The sequence below is a fragment of the Paroedura picta genome, chromosome 3 (assembly GCF_049243985.1).
Source record: "Paroedura picta isolate Pp20150507F chromosome 3, Ppicta_v3.0, whole genome shotgun sequence".
Lineage (NCBI taxonomy): Eukaryota > Metazoa > Chordata > Lepidosauria > Squamata > Gekkonidae > Paroedura > Paroedura picta.
The window spans coordinates 54,043,621-54,062,269 of record NC_135371.1 but is presented as its reverse complement, the minus strand read 5'-3'; the positions used below and the strand labels follow the sequence as shown (position 1 = coordinate 54,062,269).

Here is an 18,649-nt window from a genome sequence, read left to right as displayed (position 1 = left end):
CTTTTTTTTCCTTCTTTGGATTTAAGCAAAGTTATTCAAGCATTACATCAGGTTTTGGTTGAACCCCGCTCATTCAAGGTAGCCTTCCTGGTGGCTGTCATATCAGCAAAACATGTCTCAGAACTTTCCACTCTTCCGTAAGGCATGAATTATACTCCTTCCAAAGAGACTCAATGATCTTTGTGACAGATTCCTCTTTCATTCCATAAAGAAAAGGATATCTTCCTATGACCTTTCTGCCCTTGCCAGTATACCTCAAGCAGAAGGAATGGAACAAAATGAATGTATGATAGGCACTAAAGATGTTCATAGAGTGCACGGTCCTCCTAAACTACAAACTCTGTGTCTCAACTCCACTTCCACTGGGATTAAAGTATCCAAGTCAACCTTTACTAGGTGAATCTTAGCCTATGATCTATAGCACTTATCTGTTCCCAGGGGCATCACCAACACCACAGGGCAACAGCCATCACAGCAGCCTTTTCCACCAGTGTTCCTATTGCAGAAATTTCCCGGGCAGCAATCTAGACATTTACTTATACCAGCTTTTCTCAACTTTTTTTACCATTGAGAAACCACTAAAACATTATTTAGGCTTCGAGAACACCCATAAGGGATACGACCGTGCAGAATACGTTTGGGAAGCGTAGCTGTGTATGCGCCGATTTGGGGTCCCTCCCCTTCCCACCCCCTCTAGGCCCATCATTGGCCATTTTGGGAGGGGGAACAGGTCAGCATATAGTCACATATAGTCATATCAGGTCACATTTTGACCCATTATACACAGCAGCTGCTACTCCGTGCTGCTGCCATGTTGTTGCAGCGGGGCAGGATGCCCCACCGTTCCCTTGTACGCACGGAGGCGAGGCGTAAGGGCTGTCCCGGCATAGTACGCACAAACGCTGTGCGTCGGGGCCAAGAAGCCCGGTGCACTGCCGGGCAGGGTAAGTGGCAGCAGCGGGGGGGGGGGGTGAGGAGGGGCCAGGGGAGAGTGGGGGGCCAAGCCCCCTCCATACACTATGGCAGGATCAGGGGGATGCTCCTGCCGGCTCTGCGGAGCCAGCAGGGTTCTGTGGTGTCCCTACAGGGACACCGTAGGTCGGGGCCGGTCGGTCCGATAGGCCCGGCACTGTCAGTTATGCACAGTGTCGGCCCGCCCCAGCCCCTGCAGGCATCTGCGGTATCCTGGAAGCTGCGGGTGTTCCCGCATTTGCATAACGTGGGCCTTCCGTGGCCCTGGGCTGGGCCATGCCCGCTCTGGCGGCGGAGGCATGCATAATCAGGGATTTTCCCTGATGCCCTGCCACCGCCAGTGTGGGCATTCTGACCCATGCATAATGGGTCATAGTCATATCACCCAGTAAATCTATTAAAAATCAATTAACTCACACCCATTTGGGATACCTTTCCAAGGCTGTCAAGACACCTCAGGGTTTCACAAAACCTTAGTTGAGAAAGCTTCAAGGCACAATAAATTAAACACATAAAGGTCTTTGTAATTTGTCCACTCTGGTTAACACTGCTTTTCAACATCCCATTTCAGGCTATCTTCTTCCACTGATGGAGAATGAAGCAATGGACTTATTGTGAGCGTTTCTTTTTCTTCAGTGGAAATGGAAGGTATTCCTTCCTTTCCATGGGGAAAAAAGGAATTCTGGGACAGGAACTATATATGTGGAATGCTGTTTTCTTCATAAATACAAGGAAATTCACCTCCGCTTGAAATTTGTATGAACTGAGGTTCATCCCTTAAGTGGATATGAAAGCACTGCAAAAAAACACATTTGCATAGCCCTGCCTATGCAGTGAGTAGGGGGTGTAAAACATTTCAGGATACTGTCCATGCCACTGATGAGTAGAAACTCTCACAGTAAGTCCAATATTTCGTTTGATAGCAACAAGGGTAAACGATTTTAAATCGAAGGTGGCAGCTTATCTGCAATACCTTTTAATTTTTACTAGATGTTCTTGGCAACCTCTTGACAGTCAGCTCTTAAATCTTGACCTGTTATCTCAATGATTACGGCCAAATGGTTTTCTGTGAAACAGCTATGTTGGGTTACATAGGAACTGTGGGGTATTTCAAGAGAAGTCTGTCTTTAGCAGATTTGTTGATACAGGTGAAATAAAAACAGCAAGTCAAGTGGCACCTTGAAAGACTGAGTACATCCAATAAGAGAGTGGTAATTTGAATAGACCACACTGGGTTTTTAAAAATAACTTCTGAGACTTGGCTGTTAGCAGCAATAAAGGCAGCAGACTTCAGTAAATAGTAATGGAAATTGGTTTACATTTTTAGCACTCACCTCTGCAAGGAGAGCTTCCTAATTAATCAGCTATTTCTGAGACTCCCGAGGCAGTGATAATCCTCTTCTTCAGATTGCCCTAAAACTCAACAACTTCATTCTGTCCTTTTGAAATAACCAAGCTAAGGTTTGGTGCTTGCATATTGTTCTGATGATTCCATTACATTCTGTTGGTAGAGTGGACCTATGCCTCCAAGATGCATTTGTGTAACTGAGAACTTATGCAATTACACAAATAAAAGGATTTATTTAGAATTGATATAGAAACATGGCTCAGCATGGCTTAAATAAGTGAGAGCCGTATATAGCATTTGACAGCTGATGCCTGGGAAAGAGAGAGAGACTTGCTCTGTTCATATAAGAGGTAAACATTAAAGCCAAGCATCATGGCAAAATAGCTCCAAGTTGTATACAGCCTTTTAAGCTTGCTTTGAAATTACAGTCAGTTGAATGATTTGCATAATACTATATTCCATAGGGCTGAAGTGAAGTGCTTCCTACCACTGCTAATGGCAGCAAAGTCCAAATAAGAGGTCTTTAGATGAGTACCCTGAAAGCAGCTATCTCTGACTGAAGCATTTTTCAAGTTATCTAATTTTATTAAAGCAGTTGAAATTATCGCTATATAATGTTACTGTGCTTGCCAGGCAATTTGAACTATTGGTACTATACTGAATGCTATTCTTTTTTAGTAGATGAGAAAATCCTTAAGCCAATCTCCTTCAGAAGAGCATTCACTTTTTACGCCCTCCCCCCATATATGTAAGAACACTTCTCATGCATATGTTTGCTATTGGTTCCCAAGAACTGCTGCAAGTGTGTGTTTTCAGTTAAGTTGCTGCATAATAGCAGACACATCTTAATGTTCTCATTGGGTGGATGTGCTACAGATATTAATACTCCCTAACTTCAGTTGAGGAATCTTTGTTTTGCTCTAAAGCTGTAATGCCCATTGATACCTCTGTCCCTGTTTGCAGGAAGAAGGAAAGGAGTTCCTTTTCAATGAGAACACAGTTAGAGAAAACAACAACATCATGGATAAGTGGATCCTCTCCTTCACGCAGTCACTCATTCAGTTCTTTAAAGCAGAAATGGCAGGTGTGTGCCTATAACTCAAGTTGTTGTAATAAAGTGATCTAAAGATATTAAGAGCATTTTGCATGGACAGTCATGAAACTGTCCTTATACCATGGGTCCATCAGTGTAGGTAATCTAACCTGAGAAGTCTGTGGCTGTCTTTTATTTGGTTAGTTTTATCCTCTTATGACCCAATAAAACGCTCAATGTGTTTTATAAGGAAATAGAATTAAAATAGTAATGCTAGTATAAGACAGGGAGGAAATCACAAATCAAGCACTGTTAAAATATTGGTGAAAATGATGGGGGAGAGAATGTTGCGGGTGTCTTTGAGGATGTACCTTGAGGAAGAGATGGGGCATACATACAATATCTGAATAAGTGAATAAGTTATCCTGTGAAGCAAACGGATCATTGATATAAATGCTTTACATTAATAACATTTGACCGTGATCTGGTGAAGATAATAATGCTGACTCCTTGTAACCATGTTTTTGCAAGTTGCTACTCAGCCTTAGGATCATGCCATCCACCCCTCCTGCAAATATTCCCGAATTGACCCTACTCATGGATTAACATTACAAGTGAATCAAGCCATCTTGGATTTATTGTGTTTAACTATTGTCTGAATAGTCACTTTAAATATGGAAAACAGTGGTCAGAAGGTTGAGGGGAATTTCAGTGTTCGTTTTTCATCTTCAGCCTACAGGCTCTATACAGTGGTTCCTCGGCTAGTAAAGTTTGTGGACATCCTTACCAATTGGTATGTCAGAATGAATCGGAGGAGGTTAAAGGTAGGATGATCATTCTTGCAGTTTATATACATGAAAGTTGGGGTTGGGAATGTGCAATTATTTGTTTTGGAATACAAATAATTTGTATATCATTTGAAACGCAGTGCCATGTTGTTCTTCTGTAAGCATATATTATCCAAACATGGGCTAAAAATGAAGCTAATTGTGATCTCTTTTTCTGCATGATCGCTTAGGGTGAAAGTGGCGTTGAGGATTGCATCATGGCCTTAGAAACCTTATTCAGTGTTCTGTTCTCTATGTGCAGACTTATGGTAAGGCAGAACTGTTTTTGATTTATAACTGTCCTTTTATTAATTCTCTTCTATGTTTAATTTCAGAAGCTTTCTTGTCCTATAAAATTAATGGATGCTTCATTGGAAAACAGAGGCCTTCTTGAAGACTGTAGGAATTGGGCAAGATTTGGTGTCCCAACAGCCATAGCTTTCATTTAAAAATGTTTCTATCCCTTATAATTGTGAAAGCATCCTTGGCAGTGCCTGGCTGATGGCTGACTGACATCTCAAAAGTGATAGAATTAAGTGGGTAGTGGTAGGTATTCACTGCCTTACCTCCTTTCTCTGCCCTATAAGTGAAACCAGCATAAATAATGCAAACTAATAAAAAAAATAAATTATGCATATAGTAAAATATGCTTCTTAATTTGCAGAATGTATACAGTTCTTAGAAATGAGCTTGTCTTCTGTCAGAATGCCTGTTACCTTGGCACAGAATGTTTAGAAAAAGCTCTGGCTATGGACTTGCAATATTCAGCCTTGTGGACAATTCCACAATTTGATCCTCAAAGGCTTGTATTGATAAATACACTTGCAGTGTCTTAATCCTCAGTGACTGACTTGCCTGTAGTCAGGATAACAGTGATACTCTGGAGTTTCTGCATCGTTTATGAGAGAAAAAGAAAATGCCTAATGTCCATTGACAGAAAAGGCTCCGAAACTGTTCACTCTGCTGACAAATCCTTCTTCTTTTCCAGATCAGGTTGCCATTACCCAGTATATAGTAAAAGTGATTTCTAGGCAACCAGCATCAGCCTGGGAAAGAGGCTCTATCAAGGAAAAACCTGGAAATGCCTCTTATCACTGGAAACTCTGTGATAAAACCATAGAGTTTACAGTGATTGCTAGAACTGACTGATATCATTTCTCTGGAAGTGATATTATATAATTGCTCAAATAGTGATTTTTTTTTTTAAATCAGTCATTGGTGTCTAAATTCCAAAGCCCCATAAACAATATACATCCTAAGATTCTAAGCATGACACCTATTTGTATCATTTCACTCATTTGGTCTGCAGTTATGTCATTGAGAGGCTTGAATTATCCCGGGACTTTGTTGTTACTGAAATGTGCTTCAGTGCCTACATGTTAGACCAGCCATTCTCAACCTTTTTTGGCCCACGGCCCTTTTAAAAGCTTTTCTCAGGTCCCAGGCTCTCTGTCAAACAAGGATACAACACAACATGGATAGACAAAAATCATTTATTAATGAAAACCAGGAAAAATTGAACATTCAGACACACTGGAAAAACTTCTTAAAAGGCTGCATGAAATAAAACTATTTGACCAAGAGAAGCATGAGTGTTCATTTTTTTCTTGAATATATTAAATTCAAACACACACAAAAGAATGGATTTCATGATTACTTTTCCTTTCCATTGATTTCTAGTTCAAACTTTCTAGAAATTAATGATATCACACATGACAAAAACGGTATTTCATCGGTTTGGTTATCAGGACCCTCCATCAGCACTTCGGGTTTAGAATGGCTGTGAGATGATGAAATAATGAGGAAGGAAACTTTTTGTACTTAAGATACAAACATTAGATGGTGCAAACATAATCTGACTGCTTTAACTCCTAAAGTAATTATGGAGTTCCCATATTCTTCATTTTATGTATTACCTGGTCTGCATCTAAATTATACTTTTTAATGTAAAATATTAATATTGTAAGGTTGACTCAGCCTTCCATCCTTTCGAGGCCAGTAAAATGAGTACCCAGCTTGCTGGGGGGTAAACGGTAATGACTGGGGAAGGCACTGGCAAACCACCCCATATTGAGTCTGCCATGAAAACGCTAGAGGGCGTCACCCCAAGGGTCAGACATGACTCGGTGCTTGCACCTGGGATACCTTTACCTTTACCTTTTTATTAATATTGTAATTTTGTAAGAAAATGTGAAGGAAAACTTGAATTCTAGGCAATGTACTTGAGTAATAGGATATACAAAAGCATTTAGCAATTTTATTATTATTATTTATAATGAATTGAAAAACAGGACATGCATATGAATAATGAGATAATACAGAATTGTCATTTCAGGCACCTTACACTCCATTTATCACTGAACTGATGTACCAGAATTTGAAGACACTGATTGATCCAGCCTCTGTTCAGGAGAAGAACACAGATAGTATTCACTACCTCATGCTTCCTCAAGTTAGGTAAGAGACTCTGTTGATCTATAATGGATAGCCATTCATTGAAGTGTGATCAGTCAAAACTCTTGGGCACTTTATAACATTTTGTGCTTCTTAACAAATTCTCCATTGATGAATAGTGGTAGTCCTGATCACCATCAGGTGAGTTTATATGCTCAGAAGAACTAGTTTAGACTACATACATCAGTAAATCTGCCAGAGATTATTTGTTCAGATAATATTTATCCAATCCTTCCACTTAAATAGGCCACTCTGGCCTATTTGCAGATTCAGAAGCTCAAACTTTGAAAGAGCACCTAATTGATGAACTGGATTATGTGTTGGTTCCTACTGAAGCTTGGAATAAATTAGTAAACTGGTATAGTTGTATAGAGGGACAACAGCCAATTGTCAGAAAGGTAAGTGTTCATGATCCTTGGGTGATTTAGCCTGACTACATAAGGCCACTTTCTCCAGCCATCCCCTGCCTTGAGCTCACTAGAGTAAAGATGAGATATAAATATAGGTGTCACTTCAGGTAATCCCTCTGGGTGTATTGCATTCTCTTGAAGAACTCTAAATGTAGAATACTTTAGAATAATGTACTGTAATCTCCCAAAGTTCCATGAAGTCTGCATAAAACACTCCTTTATAGCCATCTGTGAACTAATGTAGAATGGGGGGAGGGGGTGTTTTGCAACATAGATATTAAAATAGATTGCCACCTGAAGTAATATTCTAAGGCCTCTTCATATATGACTGATGGTGCAGGTTTCCTAACAGTTATGTATGCTGAAAAATAAACATACTGACTTCATGGAAGATTGTATGTGAGTTTTTCAGGAAAAACTCCTGAATACTAGGAAAAAACATTGTCACGTTACTGTAAGAATATGATATAATATGTGTGTAGTATTTAGGAGAGGTTACTTAAAAATATGTATGTTCCTTGTTTTCACTTGATATGCTACTATATCTATGTTGAAAAACCTAGATTGTGCTCAAGGAAATATCAGAGATACTTTGCTTTTAAAGCAACAGGTTTGTAATCTCAGCGGCGTTCGACACAGTCGATCACGAGCTTCTAGCTCGCCGCCTCATCGATGCTGGAATACAAGGGACAGCCCTTCAATGGCTGATCTCCTTCCTTCAGGATCGTGGACAGAGGGTTGCAATAGGAGAGAAAACATCAGACCGCCGGCAACTTACTTGTGGAGTCCCACAAGGAGCGGTCCTCTCCCCTATCCTATTCAACATCTTCATGCGCCCTCTCGCACAACTGGTACGGAAGTTTGGGCTGGGTTGCCACCAATATGCAGATGACACCCAGCTCTTCCTCCTGATGGATGGCCGCCCTGACTCTCCCCCAGAAGCATTAGCCAGCTGCCTGGAAGCAGTGACGAGATGGCTCAAGCAGAGTCGTCTGAAGCTCAATCCTTCAAAGACGGAGGTCCTGTGGCTAGGTAGGAAGGGCCCATGCGAGGAAGCGCACCTGCCTACCCTGGATGGCGTGCAGCTCTCTACGGCTCACTCCGCCAGGAACCTAGGCGTGATTCTGGACGCCTCCCTCACAATGGAGGCCCAGATCACAAAGGTAGCGCGGCTGGCATTCTACCATCTCCGCCAAGCCAAACTACTAGCGCCCTACCTGGCCCCGGAACACCTAGCCACAGTGATCCATGCGACGGTCACCTCTAGACTGGACTTTTGTAACTCGCTCTACGCAGGCCTGCCCTTAGCCCTGACCCGGAAACTACAACTGGTTCAAAATGCAGCAGCCAGGATCCTCACAGCAACACCGTGGAGGTCTCATATCCGGCCTATTCTCCACCAGCTGCAATGGTTACCAGTTGAATTCCGGATCAGACCATACGCGGTCAGAGCCCAGTGTACCTGAGGGACCGCCTTCCCGCCTATGCCCCCAAAAGAGCTCTGCGCTCTACTACCACCAACCAGCTAAGGATCCCTGGCCCTAAAGAAGTCCGTCTGGTCTCGACCAGGGCCAGAGCATTCTCTGTTCTGGCTCCTACGTGGTGGAACGAGCTCCCAGAAGAGATCAGGGCCCTGACGGAGCTTAAACAGTTCCGCAGGGCCTGCAAAAAGGAGCTCCTCCACCAGGCATTTGGCTGAGACCAGACGTAATCAACAGCGACCAAGGGCCCCTGCTCCCCCCCACCCCCCCTCAGAATTCAATCAATAAACCACCCCCCTCAGAATCCCATCAATAAGCCCTGGACCTGTTTGTAGTACTATATTGTTATACCGTTATATTGTGCTGTTATTTTGGTTACAATTATTAGTTATCAGTTATACATGTTACAGACTGTTTTATGTATCGTTCTCTGTTATGATGTAAACCGCCCTGAGCCTCCGGGGAGGGCGGTATATAAGTATGATAAATAAAATAGATAAATAAATAAAGAAGTTCCGGGAGTGACAAAAGATGTAGTGATGATGTGTCAGGGTAATGAATAGGACTAATTTTTAGTTTTCAATTTTCACATCCATTTGCAAAGGTAAGAGTATTTGTTTAAGGTAAGTTAAGCCCAAAGAAGAGTAGTTTTCCTGAATTACAAGGAAATAGAACTTCACAGTAGAAAAGAGCAAGAGTCCAGTAGCACCTTAAAAGACTAACAAGATCTGTGGCAGGATATTAGCTTTCATGAGTCACTGCTCACTTCTTCAGTGACTCACAAAAGCTCATATTCTGCTACAAATTTTGTTAGTCTTTTAAGGTGCTACTGGACTCTTGCACTTTTCTACTGCTGCAAGCAGACTAACATGGCTAGCCATCTAGAACTTTACAGGCATGCATTGCTGTTCTTATCCATAGTTTTCTGCTTCTGGTAAATCTGCTGTGTCCCCCTTTCATTCTGTTTTACACAAAGAAAGAAGTTCTTACATGAAGATCAAAACAAAACTGTACCCATGTATTTTTGCATGGCTGTATGCTTTCCTAATAACCCATACCTGATGCTGAATTGTAGGCAGAAAAGAATGGTCAGTGTATCTACCAGAAAAGATCTAACTCAGACAGAACTCTTCAGAAATTAGTGTACAAGATTTTATGAAGGAGTAGTTGTGGGAAAATAGGATGGCATCAGCTGTTCAAAGGGTATGCTAATTTGTTTGAAGGGTGAATCTTGTCCTGATTCTGATTATTAAAAGAGTCTATTTGGATGCTGGTTTGTTGTTGTTGTTCTGACAATGCTATAGTTTCAGCTGGTCTGGATAGAGTACCAGGATACCAACGCTTCTTCATAAAAGATCTGCTGTACTCTGAATGTTTCTCGTGGTGACCTGTGGAATTGTGAATGCAGAACCTTTCGTTCATCATTTTGAGTGCTTTCCACTTCAAAATCATTGTTAATCAAGAAAGCTAGAAGAATTTTTTTCTAATAATTCATGTGACTTTTCCAGAGGAAGATAGATGAAGTGTCTGTGGATATTTTGCAGCATAGAAATGTGCCTGTTTTCAATGCAGTACGCACACTGGCATACCCTTGGACTGGTATTGTCTGAAGCATCTTAGAAAGATCTTAATTTATTTATAGGAATGTAACTTAATTTGCTAGGTCCCAGGTGCAATCTTGTTCCTTCCAATTAATGATGCTTAAGAAGAATGTAATTTATTTTAAGAGTAAATCATTCTGTTTTTGTTGTAGTAAACTCACTTGCTTTGTTGTTATATTTATTTACACTTAATACCCAGCATGTAATGAATCAACTGGTTAGCCTATATTGAGTACAAAATTAAAATGCTGTGTTTATCCTTGGACTCGTTGTGTATGTTATCAGCAGCAGAGGCATTTTGAGTAATAAAGCACAGATTTTTGGATAGCGAATTTCAAAAACTTAGTGCGGCAAATAAAACCTGTTCTCCTTTAAAATGGGGAATATCATTAAATGTAGATCATATGGCTTTTAACTTGAATTATTTAAGTATGCCACATCAACACAGAGTTTTTTCTCTTGCTAGATTTAAAGTGTAGCCATCAGCAATTCTGTCAGAGAGATTCTAAAAAATTCCATATTCAGACAGACACTGTCCTTGTGGAGCAAAGTATCAAAACTATATTGCATATTTTTTCTATTGTCGTTGTTATATAAATATTCGTTTTAAATATTTAAATCCACTTTTAGTAAACAAGAAAGGATTTTCCTACACCTTTACGATTTTGTCCCTTTTGAATGACTGCAGTCCAGATACTATTGATAATGTGGTTAAATTTTTCAGTGTGCCATAATGTTGCGCGAACAGAAGATCATGGCATGAGTTGTTCTTCTTAATATTATTTTTATTCCCAAATTAACCTATTAAGTATTATCTAGTTATATTTATATTTTTTGAATTTTATTTGATGAGTGTTTTAATGTTTTATATGCCACCAAAGGATATATGATATGAACTTTTCAAATCTGTTATTTTTCCTACTCTGTATTATTCAGAAAATTTGGGGGGCAGATTTCCAGATTTCCAGTTTCCTCCTTCAATTTTTGCTGTCATCTAATGGCTCTATTTAGTAGCAGGCTGATATTTTTTAGTCATGGTTAGTATAGGAATATAAATGAAGCTTTCATGGGAAATAGAATGACCCCTGTGAGGTTAGGACCCTGTATGCATCTAGTCCAAGGTCAACCAGAAAGCATCTATGGCAGAGTAGGAATTTGAATGTGGGACTTTCAGATCCTGGTCTGACATTAAAACAGCCATATCACAGTGGCTCTCAGGATTGCCATTCTGTTAAAAAATTAATATTTTGGATGGCAGTGGTTTTTGCTTTCGTTTGGTGTCATTTATGTATTTATTACATTTGTATACTGCCCTCCCCTGAGGCTCTGGGTGGTTTCTACTCCATTTCTACTCCATTAACTGTGCGGGGCAAGATTAGCACTTAGCTGTGCATTGTCTGCTGTCACACAATCAGTTGATCTGCACTTGACTTCAAATTAAGTTTTTACATGGTCAGAACTGTATTCTTGGAAGTTGGGTTTGCAGGAGTGTTCATGCAAGCGTTGTCTATTCAGTCAAGTTTTAAAGAGATTGCAACTTTAAAGACTTTGTCTCAGTTAATGCACTCAAGAGTTGAAATATTTTCTTCCTTATAAATCTAGGGAGGATCTGATTGACAAAAATATAGAAAGTGCTGTTTCCCGAATGCAATCTGTTATTGAACTTGGACGGGTAATCAGAGATAGAAAAACCATTCCAGTAAAGGTAAGGTAGTCTTTAATTTATTTTATATTGATATACTATAAGCACGTATTGACTCTGCCAGAGAATGTCATGAGTGAATCAATATGATCCAAAAGATGAACTGAGAGAAAACTTTAAATGGCCAAGGTTGCATTTTACTCTAGCTCTTGGTTTCCTTTTTCCAGACTAATGTTGTTGTATTTTAATTTCAGTATCCACTGAAAGAGATAGTGGTCATCCATCATGATCTCCAGGCACTGGAAGATATCAGGTCCTTGGAAAAGTACATACTAGAGGTAAGATGGAAAGTGTAGAAGGCATTGCTCATACCTTATCTCAGTGGTCCCCAACCTTTTTATCACTGGGGACCGGTCAACACTTGACAATTTTACTGAGGCCTGGGGAGGGGAGTAGTCTTTTGCTGAGGGCTGCCACCACTTGCTTTCCCACCGGCACCCCTGACTTCCCGCCGCCCGCTGGGGGGCCCTGCCAGCAGCAACTGCTCAATGACAGGCCAAGGGGGAGCCCCAGCCATGGCGGTTGCCAGAGAGCACCAAAGGTGAGCCGACGGCAGAGTGGCAGGGCAAGCCCTGAGGCAGCAGCTGGGGAGGACAAGGAGGAGCCGTGGCCCAGTACTGACTGATCCACGAACCGGGACTGGTCCCCGGACCGGGGGTTGGGGACCACTGCCTTATCTGATTCCAGATCCTCGATGGATTGGAAATTGACTAAAAAAACAGAGAGTAGGAATAAATGGTCAGTTTCTGCAGTGGAGGGGTGTGAACAGCAGGTCCCTCAGGGATCTGTATTGGGACTGACACTGTTCAATGACCTGGAGTTAGGGTTGAATAGTGAGGTGGCCAAGTTTGCAATTAACATCAAATTATTTTAAGGTGGTTAAGACAAAAAAACAGGTTGCACAGAGCTCCCAAAGGAACTCTTCAAACTGGGGAAACGGGCACTCAGATGGCAAATGATATTCAATGTGAGCAGGTATAAAGCCACACATATTGGGGCAAATAATCCCAACATCCCATATACACTGATGAAATCTGAGCTCTCAGCAGCAGAGCAAGAAAGGGAGTGGTAGTGGATAGTTTAGAGAAAATGTTGACCTACGGTGTGGCTGCTGTGAAAAATGCAAATTCTATGCTAGCCATAATTAGAGCAGGAATAGAGAATCAAACTGCTGTTGTTATACTGCCCTTATGTCCAGACCACAGTTGGAAGATTTTGTAGAGTTCTGGTCATCACACTGAAATAAGGATATTGACCAGCTGCACTCTCAGGATCAGTTAAAATGCTTAGGGCTGTTTATAAAGAAGGCAAGTAAGGGGAGACATGATAGAGGTTTATGAAATTATGAATGACATCAAGAGTGTGGGCAGGGTCATCTGCTAAAGCTAAAGGGAGGGAGTTTCAGGACAAACAAAAATATTTAATCACACAGCATATAGTTAAGCTGTGGAAATTGCTGCCACAGGTTGAGCTCATAGCTAGCAACTTGGAAGGCTTTAAAAAGGGAGTGGACAGATTCCTGGATGACTGGGCTCTCGGTGGCTACTAACCAGGGAAACTCAGGCAGGATGATGCTGATGAAGTCTTCCTGTTTGTGGGCTTCCTAGAGGTAGCTGGATGGCCACTCTGAGTGCAGAATGCTGGACCAGATGGGTGTTTGGTCTGACCCAGCAAAGCTCTTCTTGTGTCCTTACATTCTTACCCAAAGCTGTTTTTTATTCACCTTCTGGCTGTTGTCAAGTTGGCAACGTACATTTGGCAATTTGGGCAGTATGAGAGCCTAATGATGCAAGCTATATGGAATAATGACAACTATGGACACTGAGGTCTTGCAGCTCCTTCCTTCGCTGCTTAGTTGCTAAGTGCTTAGAATAGGTCAAGGTAATGAAAGGAGGTATTCAGCAAGTTCAGTATGGCTGTTCAAAAAGTTGCTCCAGAGTCAGCAGCCAATCACATTTTGATACAAATGGCAACCATGTATATCGTGATGAAGAGTGTAAAGCAAAACTCAAGTAGAAAAGCTCAAAAAATGAAAATGTCAATGAGTACCAGCCTGCCACACCACTTCTGCTTAATGGCAGAATGCTATACTGAACAGAAAGTGGGGGGGACGCCCTTTTAGATCTTCAATTGACAAACACCCTTTTCTGCCATCTGAGAAAGACATTACTATTTAATTGGGTGACCTATATACCATAGAACTATTTATCGTAAATAATGAGGGCATTAAAAAAAAGACAACCTCTACAGTAGAGCAGTTTTTAAAAACCTTCAAGTACCCAGCTAATGTGTCGCTGGCAAGTTTATTTTGCAATCCCATTTCTTTAAAAAACAGGGCCTGAGCTAAAATTCTGCTGAATTGCAAGCATATCCTGTTCTGTTTTCATAGAAATGATTAGAAGTTTATAAGTTGGGGACATGCAAGGATCTTATTTTCTCCTCCCCCCCTGGGTTTCTTTGACATTGGTGGAACGAAAAAAATAGTTCTGGGAGTTTTGCAGAGCTACTTATGGAAAGATTGTACGTGTAGAGAGTGTAATGCTTCCCCCTGGAATGCAGCTAGTGAAAAATATGAGCTGAACCTCCTCTGTAACTTGCCTACTGACATGCTTCTTCTTCCTAAAGCCTATTGTGGAAACATTTTGATTCATTAAGTTATAAATGAAAGAAAATAAATAGTTCTTGTGTATCCTTTCTAGAAAACAGACAGCTGGGAAGAAAACATGTAAGCTGTTTCGGCTGGTCTGTACAGGAAAATTGCTTTTGGCTAAGCATTGCTGTAGAGGGCTGATTGCAAACTGTTCCTCTGTCTAGGAAGCAGAGCCAATTCAGACCTTTATGACATTCTAGAAATTAACAGTGTATGCCCTGACAGATAAAGTAACTCTTTGTGTGGCTTTCTGTAATTGAATTCTAATAAGTCTGTGCCTCGTAAAAGACATTGATCTCTTTATAATATTGCATACGTACATATTAGTTCTGACAGACAACAGGTTTCTCAGGTTGCAAGATCTATGGGACACTGTAGAAGTATGCTGGAACACATTTTTGGGTGCAAAATAGAAAGGTAGCCTATTTTATCAGGCTGGATTCTATTATACTGTAATATGTATACTGGGGAACAAAACATTTCACTGGAGAGAAACATTTCACTGTTTGGTCCAATCCTGCTTAGATGTGATGTCTGAATGCACATGGTCCATCCAAATAGGGTTTGTTGGTTGATTTATGAACTAGTTTGTATTAATTTCTATAGCTGGGACTAATTATTATCCTGTAGACTTAGTAGAGTTGCTTACACAATGCAGTTTAAAAAGACCACTGGTTTATTATGACATCTGCATTATGAGCAACTAGATTTAAAGCCCATTTTATTCCTAAATAAAATGGGCGCTAGATGGCAGCGGCCTCCCCCACTGCGGACTGGCGCAGACTTCCCCCTACGGCTCGATGGCGTGGTGTGGGTGAGGAGGCTGGGGGCGGCGTCCGTGGGGCGGCAGAAAGGGAGCGTGGGAGGTCTTACCGTGGCTGTTGGCGGATCCCGGGAAATCGGCGCAGCATACGGCAGCGGTGGCGGCTCCTGAGGGTCGGCGAGGCGCAGGCACGGCGTTTAGCGGGCGTTGGTGAGTCGGGCGTGGGTGAGGCGTGCCTGTGGGGGGGGCGAAGGCAGCAGGAAGTGTGGAGGCGGCGTGGGTGGTGGCGCAGCGCTTCGGAAGGTAGCGGCACCATTTGCAATCGCCGTCTTCTCTCTGACCAGGGGACGCAAAGGTGGCAGGGAGCGTGGAGGCGGCGTGGTTGGCGGCGCAGCGTTCTGGGAGGTAGTGCCGCCATTTTGGCTCGTCGTCTTCGGTGTTCGCAGGGGCTTTGAAGGCCGTGCAGGCGTGTACGTGGAAGGGTTCGGGCGGTGGCGGCAGCGCGGAATTCGGGGGAAAGGCGGCCAAGCGCGGATGGGCAAGTGGTGGGGTGGGTGTGTGAAGGGCGCGGGCAGCGGGTGGTGGGCATGGTGCTAGTCGAGCGGGCTGGGCAGGGCGGGGGCTTTGGCGGGCGGGAACGGACGGTCGGGGTGGGAGTGAGAAGGGCTTGGGGGGGCGTCCGCAGGTGCGTAGGCAGGGCAGGGCAGGCACTGTGCCGAGGGGAAGTGTGTTCCCCGGAGGCCAGCGCTGTGGGGCAAGGCTCCTAGCCGGCTGCCCTCCGTCAAGGATGGCGGTCGGGAGGAGTGTGGAGTTCGCGGGCGGATGTTCTCGGGACGGGCCAAGTAGCCAATAGGGAGGTGCGCCTCCCAATTGGCCACTTGGCCCTGGATTGCCACTCAGAGGAGCGAATCAGGAGCCGCTTCGCGGCTCCTGATTCGCTCCTCCAAGTTTTTATCCCGGACAGAGCCCGCCCTAACTCCTCCCCACCAGCCCTTACTCTTTTATTTAGTCTGTGGTGCCCGCGGCGCCACGTGCAGTTTAAAGATAGTTAGCAATGTTTACTTATAAAGGAATATCTGCCATTAATGGAAGTAGTAACTCTTTAGGTGGGTAGGTGTAGCCAAAAGGTTACTCTTTGGCCATTGCTTAAGTTGTACAGAAGATACCTGATTTAATAGCAGAGTGTGGATGATGTGCCGAGAGCTGAATGAAATAGAAGGGGGATCCACCCCAGTGATAAAGGAGTACATGATTCTGTATGTGCAGAAAATCTGTGTTATGTACTTAAACCAATGTAGTTGACGTATTTTTTGTTGTTGTATATTCTATCAAGTATTTTGCAGTTCAGTCTTTAAATATAAAACAGGTCATTTGTTGCTCATTATTTCTATAAATCTGTTTATCCCCACCCACCCACCCCCAATGTTCAGGAGCTTAATGTCCGTCAAGTGACTTTATCGACTGATAAAGATAAGTATGGCATTCGACTCAGAGCAGAACCTGATCACATGGTGCTTGGGAAGCGCCTGAAAGGTGCCTTTAAATCTGTTATGGCTGCTATCAAGGAACTGACAAGTGAGCAGCTGGAAGACTTCCAAAAGACAGGCCAGTATCTATATAGGATGTGTCTTCTGTCAGAGAAATGTGGTAGTGATGACTGGAAAAGTGACACACAATAACTTCACATTGAACTGTGCAAGGCAATTGGGTTTAGCTGCTTGGCCATATTTTATAGCCTAATGACAAATTGCAGAGAATTTAAAAGCCATTTCTCTAGTTACAATACTGTCAAGTGTTTATAGGTTCTGTAAACATATTGGAGAATAATTGCAAAGCGGAGAAGGGTTAGATCAATTCTCTGAAGGTTCCCCAGTTTTTCAGAAGTGCCTACTCAGAAACGATACTTCTTTAAAAGAAGCTTTAATGTCAGAAGCAGAAAATGTTTAAATCTTCTGTACTTTAATTTGGTTGTTCTTTAAATGCCATAAATGTTTCAATCTTGGTAAAAAAACTTTGGTCAGTATCTCAGAAAAAAACTGATCAAGTTGGAGATGAGTTAAGGAAGCACTATAGTATAGGGTTCTCCACCCCACAATTCAGAATGACCTCCAATTTAATTTTTTTAATTGGCATTATACTAATTTGATGCCCTGCCCCATTCCCCAGCACCCCATGGAGTGTGGTGGGGTCTAAAGGCTCCTTCTCTTACCTAGCCTGGCAGCAGGTTTGGCATGCAGTGGGCATCTTTTTAAATCTTTGAGTCCATTGAAATGATGGAAAAGCAGCATCTAAGGCCATCAGGGCATGTAGGAAATTTGGTGCATGTAGGAAATGTGGTGCCCTGATTGATTCCCTGAGCAATGTGTCTGGTAGCCTCAATTTCTGGGGCACAAACATGTCTTCTTGGAAACTGCTTGCTAAGATCGGTGGGGATGGGAAGGGACCTGTGGGAGAACTCCTTATGAATGGGGGCCAAGCTGTGTAAGTGTCAGAACCTGGTTTGTAATGACTTCTGGTTTTCCTTTCAACACTCCTTCCATCATTATTAGACTTAGCAGATTCAGATTCAGAGTACCTTTATTGGCATAAAATTGCAAAGCATAAAAGAAAAATTTCAAACAGACTTAGCATCACCCTCCCCAGGGACCTTAAGCATGGGGAGAGGATTGTGGCACAAAGAGCAGTATAAGATGAAACAATCTCAACCAAATCTTGTGATCTAACCAAATATTTTCTATATTCAGAGCATGTTGTAGAAACTATGTGGAGTCTTGTTCTGTGTGGCTGATCTGTTTTGATAAACCTCCTGGTCTTAATTGTAAGACTCCTGTTGCTTCTCTGCTTTAATGGTCTATTTTTAGAGTTTTTATTTTGTCCATTCAAGTTATCTATGCTGGGGGATATCAGTCTGGTCTGTGGGCTCTCTAGTTCCACAAGCAGTCTCCATATATAGAGCATTCACCGGCATTTCATTTAAAAGAAGGAAGTGAGTAGAGCCATACCACAGTAAGTCATAGGTTTCATGCTCTGCAGCATCTTCATTATACACTTTAATGTAGTGGTGGGTATGCTAAAATGTTGAAATATACAGACCTCTGTTGAAAGCAGAAACATTACGGAGCATAATTTATAGAGCTAGTAATAGTGTGTAAAATCCTCAAACCTTGCTGCTGTTTCAGTTCAGGATGCATGTACTAACTTAGCAATTTAAATAAACCAGGCACCATTGTTGTGGAAGGACATGAACTGCATGAGGAAGATCTCCGTCTGATGTATACCTTTGACCAGGCTGTTGAAGGATCTGCCCACTTTGAAGCACATTCTGACTCTCAGGTATCAAATATAGTGACTATGAATAAAAAAATCATTAAAAAAAAGAGCTGAGGGCCCTGCGGGAATTATCAGCAT

At 42.2% G+C, this 18,649-nt stretch overlaps 1 protein-coding gene across 3 annotated transcripts in view; it reads left to right on the top strand.

Annotated features, from left to right (window-relative positions):
* Nucleotides 1–18,649, top strand: part of IARS1 (isoleucyl-tRNA synthetase 1) — a 120,198-nt gene that overhangs the window by 79,133 nt on the left and 22,416 nt on the right. For all 3 annotated transcript variants that reach the window (XM_077325717.1, XM_077325718.1, XM_077325716.1), the window contains exons 20-27: nt 3,284–3,404; nt 4,086–4,177; nt 4,372–4,449; nt 6,516–6,637; nt 11,729–11,831; nt 12,023–12,106; nt 16,672–16,846; nt 18,462–18,574. In XM_077325717.1, coding sequence (XP_077181832.1) covers nt 3,284–3,404; nt 4,086–4,177; nt 4,372–4,449; nt 6,516–6,637; nt 11,729–11,831; nt 12,023–12,106; nt 16,672–16,846; nt 18,462–18,574 — 888 coding nt within the window. The remainder of the gene's footprint in view (nt 1–3,283; nt 3,405–4,085; nt 4,178–4,371; nt 4,450–6,515; nt 6,638–11,728; nt 11,832–12,022; nt 12,107–16,671; nt 16,847–18,461; nt 18,575–18,649) is intronic.